This window comes from Sycon ciliatum, chromosome 8 (genome assembly GCF_964019385.1).
Source record: "Sycon ciliatum chromosome 8, ocSycCili1.1, whole genome shotgun sequence".
Lineage (NCBI taxonomy): Eukaryota > Metazoa > Porifera > Calcarea > Leucosolenida > Sycettidae > Sycon > Sycon ciliatum.
This window is the reverse complement of record NC_088650.1, coordinates 12,378,366-12,389,419: the sequence shown is the minus strand read 5'-3', so window position 1 is coordinate 12,389,419 and position 11,054 is coordinate 12,378,366. Positions and strand designations below refer to the sequence as shown.

Genomic DNA, 11,054 nt, shown 5'->3' with positions numbered 1-11,054 from the left:
TGTACATGTACGATGCAGTTATTGCACGTAATAAAGGCAATACTATGATGGTCGACTGTATGACCATGTCCTGACAAATGCTCATGCATAACGCCGTGCTCACAATCAGTATAAAAGGCGATGTTGCACCCTATGCAGCTTCACACCAGCCTTCCAAGATGACTACCACACCTTGGAAGGAGCTGCTGGCCTGGGCCAAGCCGCTTACTTCGCCTCAGACTTTCTGAACATATGACGCTTACTTCGTAATGGAGAGGTGCTGCCATCTAGCCTCTCCCGGTCGCAGCCAGCCATTCAAGTAGCTGCCCATCACAGCGGCCGCGCAATCTTCTCCTTTCCAGAGAGCTATGCGGCAGGTGGGCAGCTAGGCTGGTAGACCACTGGCGCATTCACAACAGTGCTGGACTGCTGCTTGCACGTTTCCAGTCTGATGTGGATGTGACTTGGTTTACTGTAAAAGTCCTCCCTTGGAGTTGGATGATCTACGTCCCCATGATCACATGATCCGGTCCGGCAAATACCTTGTCATGTGATCACCTCAGTCCTTGCTGATCGCATGACGCGTACACCGCAAAAGGTAAGGACTTTGTGGATTTCCACTTCCAGTCGGCATGTACATGTAACCATTTTCATGCTGGTATTTTCATGAGTGTACAATAACTCAATCTGCAATATAATATTATATGAACAGACTTAAGAATGAAGTCACTTGTACTTCATTCAATGCCGCAGCGATGGCGGATGGCATCAGAGTTCAAGTGTTAGGTTCCCCTTACATCTCATCATGCAGAGATCAACACAAACGCGCGCGCGCACACACACACACACACACACACGCACACACATACACACACACACACACACACACACATACACACACACACACACATGAGGAAGCTTCCTTCATACAAACAAGACTTTCTACACTACAGAGCTCTTCCGGATCCTCAAACCCTGAAAAGAAAATGAGTTGGCATTCGATTGGGGCTCAGCGTCTTCTAGTAATCTACTCATACTGATCTTGACTGTTCAGTGTTCGTTCATTCGTAATATTTGTGGAGGTTACGCGATGACATCATGACTTGTGATTCTTTGTGTACGCCATGTCCGGTGTGCCAAAGCTGCCGCGCAGTGAGTGTTTGCGATTACAAACTACGAGTAGCACCGTTGGCATGGTCTAAAACTGAATACAATTTTTTCCCACTCATATACCAATACTGTGTCAGCGAACAATACAGTCAGACCTCGCTTATCCGGTCCTCTTTTATCCGGATCCCTCGTCATCCGGAAGAAAATGGTTGGTTACCGATTTACAGCATTTGTAATTTTTGTAAGTTTTTTTATTGTTTAAGGGGGGACACCACCATTCGCGGCCCAAATCATACCGCATACAATTGAAATAGGCATATCATGAAAACGGATTGGCAGATTGCCTTCAAATGTTCTATGTTCAATCACTATAATATACTGCTCCACAATGTAGGCACCAAAAAGAGAATTTACAGTTCATCCCAGTAATGCTTGATGGGCTACACAAATTCTTCACGGGTGCGCACGAACAGCAATTTTTTTGGACAACTTTGCAGCAAGATGTATCAACACAGACAGTTCCAAAATGCAGCAAAACCCAGTCCATATGCCTATGCAGGGAATGAACTACAATGAACTCTATCTGACAGGTATTACTACCCCAAATGCAGAGACAAAACAGGACGAGCCGCAAAACGCGTAAAATAGAAGGCACTGTGGGAGCTCAAAATCCAATGTAAAAGGTCCTATGATCACCATTGTAGTTCAATCCCTGCGCAACAAGTCACTGATTCCAAAAATGTATGGGTTGATAGGTCTAAAATAAACACACTAGCCGCAATCACGTCCAAGAAGGCAGAAAAAGGCCAAAAAGCACAAACATTTAGGTGTCCTTTTCATAGATTCTAAGACTATTGTTCCAACTAAAACCCACCAGCCTCGTATGTGACACCCTCAGCTTCCATAATCTGCTCCTCAACTCCCTTCCTGCACCTCCTCCTTTGTTTCCTTCGCTGTTTTTCCTCCTGCTTCATCTTCTTCTCAGCCTTGGCCACTCTAATACTATCCAACATGAGCTGGCGTTCTGCAAAAACGCCAGGTGCGGTTGCAGAGAGGGATATGGCCCGACTTCCACTTCTCATACTCGTCAGCTTTGACTTCACTATGCGCCTGGCGAGCTTTCCACAAGCTGAAGCCATGGCAGTACTTGGAAGCTAGATGCACATCAAGGACCTTCCCGACTTGCCAGTCAATTGCCGTAAACGCACAGTGTAGGGAGGAAAACCCGCGCTTCATTCACGTACCATCATAGGTGACAGCAGTTATATGCTTAGGCCTGTCCATTGTCTTGTTCATCTGCTGCTTCGTTCATGCTGATTTGCGCAACTGACCTTGCCGCCTTGCACAATGCTCGCTGGTGCCGCTGGAATGCAGATAGCTGAACAGGTGGGGCAAATTCATGAGGCCGCAAAAAAATTGCCAGCCAACATGGCCAATTCCCAGCGTGCGCAATGCCAGAACACTGCGGCGATTGCACTCATAAAACTGTCCTGACTTCTCCACCACTGGCAGGCTGGTGCCTGCTGAACACTGGCTCTTCATTGCAGCATGTGATTCTGACAGTGGATGCAAGGCCAGAACGTGCAGTTTCAGCAATGGTCAGCTCACCTCCACAGTATTTTACACGAGCAAGCAGAGAAAATCAAATTTCGTAAACAATTCAAGTCCAGTGGCGTCTGAATCACAACTTTCAGCGATTGGGCCATGACAGTCTTCAGAGAACGAGGAATCACTCGAGGGAGCAACTGTCTGAGTTCGAGGCCAGCGCACATCCATCAAAGCTCTCCTCCGAATCCGACTCACTATCGCTCAGTTGAATCCATTAATTTTTATTATGATCACTGTATTCATATTTTTGGAACGCCATCGTACAACTTGCGCTTCGAGGCGGACTCTGGCACTGCTTCAGCTTCATACACTCCCTCAGCAGCTTCCTGGACAGGTGCTGCGTGCAGTGAGAATCTTCTCTTTGCAGGACGCTTGCACGACCTGCTCTTCTTGTTCCCCATTGTGCTTCGCGCTCGAAACTGCAACAGCAAAGAAATCCTTTGGGAAAGAATTTTTTGCACTTTTTTTGCACGTGGCACGGGTCACTGCTGCCATGGCAACAAAATTTGGAAGTAAAAGCGCTTCAAAACTCCCTAACTCCACGGCCACAATCTTGTCGGGCGATGAATGTTCTTCCTTCGCCGTTCGATTTGCTTTGAAGTGGCAATGAAGGTTCGGCACAATGGCGACCAGGAAAGTGAAGGGGAACGATGCAGACCTATCAAATGTCGTGTTCGAAACCTCAGAGGAAGTGCAAGTTACACCGACCTTTGATAGTATGGGTCTACGTGAGGAACTTTTGCGAGGAATTTATGCTTACGGCTTTGAGAAGCCATCTGCTATTCAGCAACGGTCCATCAAACCAATAACCAGTGGAAGAGATGTGATTGCGCAGGCACAGACCGGTACTGGAAAGACAGCTACTTTCTCAATCTCTTCATTGCAGATTTTGGACACCCAGCTTCGTGAAACGCAGGTTCTAGCCCTCTCACCGACTCGTGAGTTGGCAACACAGATTCAGAGAGTGGTTTTAGCACTTGGAGACCATATGAATGTGCAGGTTCATTCGTGCATTGGTGGTACCAATGTTGGAGAGGATATCCGGAAGCTAGAGTATGGCCAACACATAGTGTCTGGAACGCCGGGCCGCGTTCGTGACATGATTTCTCGCCGTGCATTGCGTACTCGCTCCATCAAGATGCTGGTATTGGATGAGGCTGATGAGATGTTGAACAAAGGATTCAAGGAGCAGGTCTACGAGGTGTACCGTTATTTGCCACCAGGCACGCAAGTCGTTTTTATCAGCGCTACTCTTCCTCATGAGATTCTTGAAATGACCCACAAGTTTATGAGCAATCCCATTCGCATTCTTGTAAAGCGTGATGAACTGACCCTGGAGGGTATCAAGCAGTTCTTTGTTGCTGTCGAGAGAGAGGAATGGAAGTTCGATACTCTGTGTGATTTGTACGACACACTCACCAGTACACAGGCCGTCATCTTCTGCAACACCAAGAGAAAGGTTGATTGGCTGAACGAGAAGATGGTGGAGGCCAACTTCACAGTAGCATCAATGCATGGAGACATGCCACAGAAAGAGAGGGAAGCCATCATGAAGAAGTTCCGAGCTGGTGACAGCCATGTCTTGATTTCAACAGATGTCTTGGCACGAGATCTTGATGTGCAGCAAGTATCGCTGGTGATCAACTACGATCTGCCCAACAACCGTGAGTTGTACATCCATCGCATCGGTCGATCAGGTCGCTACGGTCGCAAGGGTGTTGCCATCAACTTTGTGAAGAGTGATGACATCCGCATTCTCCGTGATATCGAGCAGTACTACAGTACGCAAATTGATGAAATGCCAATGAATGTTGCCGATCTCATCTAGTTTTTCCACACAGGTATGGCGAGTTTGTTCCACATCATAGTCTTGTAGCATAGGCATCTGACAGTAGAGTTGGCTTCGATTTGCATGAAGTGTATCTTTTTACTTTTATGTCTCTTGTCATCTTTTCTCACAGACATCCATGAAATGTGTCGTACTTGAAAATTCCGTTGTTTTATAAAATTTGCATGAAGTTAAAAAGTGATGATTGTAACGTTTTGTACATACATCGTGTGTAACGCGTAAGCCAAGATTGGACCATGTAACGTGTGATTTTTGTGCAACGCGGTGATCAGCGTGTACCTTAATGCCTGTATCGTAGTCATTGGAGACTACTTCCAATGACTACTCTCAGTCTCTGAGAAAAGGGCCGTCAGAACCAGAATCAGAGTGTGGCACTTCCAGTTGAATGACGCTGGAAGAGGTAATGTGGGATTTGGATTTGCAATGCATGACATTTACTGGCTTTGGTCTTTCGACTTCTATATAGTGGTGTATAACTGTAGGAATATCGCCGTGACAGCATTCACAGTAACTCATTCGACCTGCTCAGTCTTGGCTTCATGTACACTGCATTAGTCCATTACCTATTGTCGTACAGGTAGAGATCGGCTATAAGGTTGACGGTAGAATGTCGCTTAAAATGTTAGTAACTGCACAGTACAACAGTGTAACAAGCGGCTACATTTGTTGCAACTCTGGAGTTCCATGCTTAGTACCGCCATCAAGCAACTGTTGCCTGATGTCAGTGATGATTGCGGTACTGAGCATGAATAGCCGTGTTGTTCTGTTGCACTCTGTAGTCCGCTCTGCCTCATCCACGGCATTGGAGCACCCTGGGTGTATCTTCCAGCAAAAACTACCTTTCTACTCAAATAATTGGAGAGGTTGTAGTGAGGAAACCTTATAGTACGTTTAGTGTGAAAAATTGAAATGACTTAAACGTTACAACCAACTAATTTGAGTGCCAAGTGCTTCACTAACGTTATACATATTGCACTGCTTCCCCAAGAAGCTCATCGCTGATTGTAACATCAAAGTCCATGTTGGAAATGTCTGCCATCTTTGGTCTTTGCAAAGGGGAGACCGGCTCCATTGTGGAAGTTCTGTTTTTCTTTTATTTTTTGCCTTCCCTGCCACATGTACCTACAGTACCAGATCTACACGTATATTGAAAGATTAGCCTTGTGTCGTTAAAGACGATAGCTTGTTCATTTCCCCAGGCAATATGGTCAATTTCTCTCTAAACAATTTTGTGGACGACCCTGTAGCGCTTTTGGATGTTATCGTTTTTCTTTTTCTCACTCGGCTTCGAGCTTCATCATGGAGAGTATGGTAGATCTGTTTTACTCCGAAGTTGCAAGTGTCTGGTCTTGGCTTCATCATTCATGTATGCATGCCGTGCAGCTCCTTGCCCTCCCCCCCCCCCCCTTCATCAAGTAACCATGGTAACGGTAGTTGTCAAGCAGCTGCTTGACCCCCCCCCCCCCTCCATGCATCACCGTAGATCTACGGCGTGTACGCACAATTACAAGGGTCCGGGGTATGCATGGTACCAAGAGTTCATAACCCCCGGGGTTATGAACTCTTGATGGTACGTTAGAATATTTTATTGAAACAAAGAAAAATGATGGCACCTATGTACAGGTACTAGGTACCAAGAGTACATAACTAGTTAACTACACAGTGTGTGTTATGTACTCTTGATGGTACGCACGACAATCCGCGATATTCATGTAAAACAAAATGGCGTCACGATTTATTGAAAGTGGTATAGTTGGTGGTACGAGTGTTCAAAACCATTTGAACTTCATACTGTTCGTCTTCTTTTTGACATGCTCTCTTTCCATCGTCCTTAGCTTTTGTTTGTTGTGAGCTGTTTTGGCTTTCTCCTGTACCTCTGGGGGATGCCAAGTGATGGTTTTGAGAGGCTGGTGATGGCTGTGAGCGAGAGTTTGCCGATCGGCGTCGTCCTCGCTGTAGCGATGAAAATACTAGTTACTGCGCACCTGGCAGATATCACAACACGTCGGAGCGTCCAGGAGAAAAGGAATCTTGGGTTTTCACTGGAATCTAGTTCCTCCAGCATCGTGTAGCCCACCGTCGGTGAATGGCGATCCAGAAAGGTCGAACCTGGTCTTCTGCAGCACCTCGCAGTCCTGCGAGGCACACCGTGTATGCCTGCCATGTATTGTACAAATAAAACTCATGCAGTAGTGGACTCTACAGTGATGAGTCTCAGCCTGTATGCTGCAAAAGACACAAGAAATGTGACTGGTGTCTGTACACTCAGTGAGTGGACGCCAACACCCCAGTCTTCTCCGGCAGGATCTGTTTGACATTGACATTATGCAGTAGGTCGGCATTGACCTGGTTTGGCAGCTATCGTAATATTATCTGCCTGGTTGGATGTAGCAGGTTGGCGTTTGCTCGTCGTCCAGTCCGGAATTTTCTTGTTGAACTCACGGTGGAGTACGCGCAGGGTTTGTGATCATCCCTGTTCACTTCAATATTATCAAACACAACGTTCCCTTTGTCACTCACCTTATCCTAAGTACTGAATTTGCTGACAATATTGCACAACACTTGTCACAACCTACCGCCACTGCTGGCGGTGGCGACTTGTTCGTCAATGGCGGTGACCAGGCTGACTGACTAGCTTCGAGACAGCGGCCTCGTTGTCAACCCCGCGACAGCCTAAAGGTTGATTTTATCGATCCAGCCTCAGCGCCATGTTGACGATGCCCTAGTGACTTTGTGTCATGGATTGCCTTGCCATCAGCGGTCATTTCCGTCCACCTTGGTGCAGCCCTCAACAACTGGCTCAGCCCATGGGAGTCTCAAGTGGACAAAGTTGTTGCCAAAGTAGCTCAGAAGATTGGTGCATCGTGGTGTACGTGAGCACATAACTAGGACTTCCCAGCGCCTATTTGTCCAGGCTGCGATACTATGTGACATGCTGTACTGCAAATTCTTTTCAGCACTGCAAGGCCGGCAGCTGGACCGACTGCAGGGGCCGCGCACATGCAGGCCGCCTGTTGCCAGTGCAGCATTCTGGAACGTTCCTTCCTTCTGAGATCCGTGGAATAATAACTTTCTTTGCTTCAAAGCAAGTTGCTTACCTTTCTGTTGTGCTCCCAGTGTCCTTACAACAATAACCTACCGCAATGTTTTATTTTCCTTTCCATTCCCAAACCAATGAATACTACAATGTCGATTCTATTTCTGAATACTTTAGTGTGTGCCTGCGCACGCACGTGTGTGTGTGTATACCTCACTCGCCACTCGAAGTTCTGTTCCCCATTACTGGAACACTGCCTGTTCTTTCAGGACCTGCCATCATCTGCGGATGGGCATTCAATGATTGTATTGTGTGTGTGTGTTTCATTCAGAATCAGATCCGCTATCGTTGCTATAAGAGAAAATCTGTGGGTTCACATCCAGTGCATTTCTAGATTTGCGTGCTTTTCTCGCCACGGGCGCATACATGGGACATTGTGTGTGTGTGTGCGTCTGTGTGTATGGGGATATTGTCTGTATCGGCTTTTGGTACTAATGTTCAGGTCTGTGCTTGCATGTGTGAACATGAAATTGTTCGGTTCTGTGCATGCTATTGCTATGTTGTATATTATTGTATGTATGTGTGCATTTCCACGAACAGTGTAGATGAGCGTGGAGAGTACATTCATCCCTCATCAACCACTTCCCCTTGGGCTACGAGAGTTTTTTCTGCGTACCTCTCATTTTTGTTTGTTTCTCTCTGATACTGTATTAATGCCGGTACCTGTACCTCGATGTGTTCCTCTATCTGCAGTCGCCTTTATCCTTCGGTCAAGTTAACGTTTATTGTGCTCTATTTATCGTGCGAATCAAAATAAACAATAATAACACAAGTCATGCTAGAGTGACGACATGTGCGTGTAGTAGGGTTGATGCGATGGGACGTTATAATTAGGTGGAACAGAACACACACTGGGCAGATTGATTGGGCATCATTGATTGTGCTCAGTCTAAACAGTGAACATAATAATTATCTCCAGTGACAGACTGTAGTGGCTAGGCTCCAATAGGTAGCCGGCACTAGTCTACTGCTTGTTTGACAGGTGCCGCCAGAACCCCTGTTGTGTCATGCTATAGATGCACATGCCCTATTCTGGGGCATACTGAGGTACTTTGATTTTGTTGACTGCATGTAGACAGAATCCAATAGTAGTACTCGTAGACCTTGGCTCTTTGTAGGTCAACCACCATCGCATGGATCGATCGGTGACTATGCACTTAGAGGTTGGAATAGCCCGCGCTGAACAGATCTTGCCATGGCCCAGGGAGTGAACTCGCTTACTCGACTATCCCGGTTTTAGTTAACCAGCATGAGTGGTGCAATTTGTCCATACCATGTTGCGAGCTCACAGTTGTTTGGGCAGGTTTTGAGCTGCACCACGAAACAAAGCGAAATAACGGCGTGACTGTAGAGCAAGGAAGCGGCGAGACGGCATTTCCAGGACGAGACAGGCAGTAGAGATGTGTTCACAGCACGAGCAACCTCTCAAACCCTGCCGGTACTCCACAGTTACAAGAAAATGTCGGACTGGACGACGCGCCAATGCAAACCTGCTACATCCACCCAGGCAGATAGCTGCCAAACCAGGCCAATGTCGACCCACTGCATACCGGTATGTCAATGTCAAACAGATCCTGCAGGAGAAGACTGGGATGATATTGGCGTCCAGTGTACGGACACCAGTCACATTTCCTGCGTCTTTTGCAGCATACAGGATAGACTCATCACTATAAAGTCCACTACTTCGTGATTTTTATTTGTAGAATACATGACAGGCGTATTCAGTGTGCCTCGCAGGACTGCGAGATGCTGCAGAAGACCAGGTTCGACCTTTCTGGACGGCCATTCACCGACGGTGGGCTACACGATGCTGGAGGAACTAGATTCCAGTGAAAACCCAAGATTCCTTTGCTCCTGGACGCTCCGACGTGTTGTGATATCTGCCAGGTGCGCAGTAACTAGTATTTTCATCGCTATAGCGAGGACGACGCCGATCGGCAAACTCTCGCTCACAGCCATCACCAGCCTCTCAAAACCATCACTTGGCATCCCCCAGAGGTATAGGAGAAAGCCAAAACAGCTCTCAACAAACAAAAGCTAAGGACGATGGAAAGAGAGCATGTCAAAAAAAAGACGAACAGTATGTTAGTTCAAATGGGTTTGAACACTCGTACCACCAACTATACCACTTTCAATAAATCGTGACGCCATTTTGTTTTAACACGCATACGGTCCGCTCGTTTATTGCACGAGCATCGCGATGTGTACAATTTTTTTAAACTTTTTAGTGTACGAACATCGATGTGTACAAATTTTTCAAATATTTTCAAATTTCAAACGGTCATATGACTGCAACGGTTGGTCCGAATCGCTTCAAATTTGGAATACTGACACCTCAGGGCATACTACTAGTATGCTTTGATTTTTTTTTGCAAAAAGGTGACAAATCGAAAGTTGATTTTTTGACCCTGGAAGGTGGTGTCCCACCTTAAGGATTCCCCAAAGGCTTTCGCCTATCGAGGGGGTTTCCAAACTTTCCATAATACCAAATCTATATAATGGCATGCTTACATACAGTATGTCTGTTCCATTATCCAGTTCCCTCGCCTATCCGGATATTTTTCGTGGAAAATGGATGTGTGCGGTTATGTGGCGAGGCCTGAATGCTATTTCATTTTTTGGCAGCAGACAGATGGAACATGCTTCCACCTGGATGTCGTCAAGCTAAGCCCCTTTCTGCATTTGTCACAAGCACCAAGTCATTCCTAGGGTTCCCAGTAAAAAGGCAACGCCTGTTGGGAGTTCCCTAGTAAAATAATTAATTCTACTACTACTGCTACTACTACTACTACTACTACTACTACTACTACTACTACTACTACTACTACTACTACTACTACTACTACTACTACTACTACTACTACTACTACTACTACTACTACTACTACTACTACTACTACTACTACTACTACTACTACTACTACTACTACTACTACTACTACTACTACTACTACTAACTTCGCCTTTATTTGAAAACAAACCGGGTATCAGAAAGAAGAAACTGAAAAGCGCAAGCAAGAAAAGCAATGGTGACAAAACCACTCAAGAAAAATCAAATCAAACAAATAGGAAAATCCAATCAGAAAATAAAATAAAATAAAAGAATCAAGCCAACTAGGGAATACAAAAACAAAGAGCTAATCCGCAAACACCATCCAAGCATCGCCACTACTAGTACGGTGACGTTTCCATTCACCCAACCGCTCAAACGCTTTTAAAACGAAAACAAATACAACAGAACACTCTGAGACAGAATGAAACCAATGACAATATTATGGCAAGTCCATTGATGCCCGTCTACTACTACTACTACTACTACTACTACTACTACTACTACTACTACTACTACTACTACTACTACTACTACTACTACTACTACTACTACTACTACTACTACTACTACTACTACTA

General features: G+C 45.8%; 1 protein-coding gene across 1 annotated transcript; it reads left to right on the top strand.

The window, feature by feature from the left end:
• The first annotated feature begins 3,238 nt into the window (after window positions 1–3,238).
• On the top strand, window positions 3,239–4,795 carry LOC135823461 (eukaryotic initiation factor 4A-III-like). The gene has a single exon (XM_065336310.1). The coding sequence runs from the start codon at window positions 3,320–3,322 to the stop codon at window positions 4,523–4,525; it is 1,206 nt and encodes a 401-aa protein (XP_065192382.1). The 5' UTR covers window positions 3,239–3,319; the 3' UTR covers window positions 4,526–4,795.
• Window positions 4,796–11,054: the final 6,259 nt, after the last annotated feature.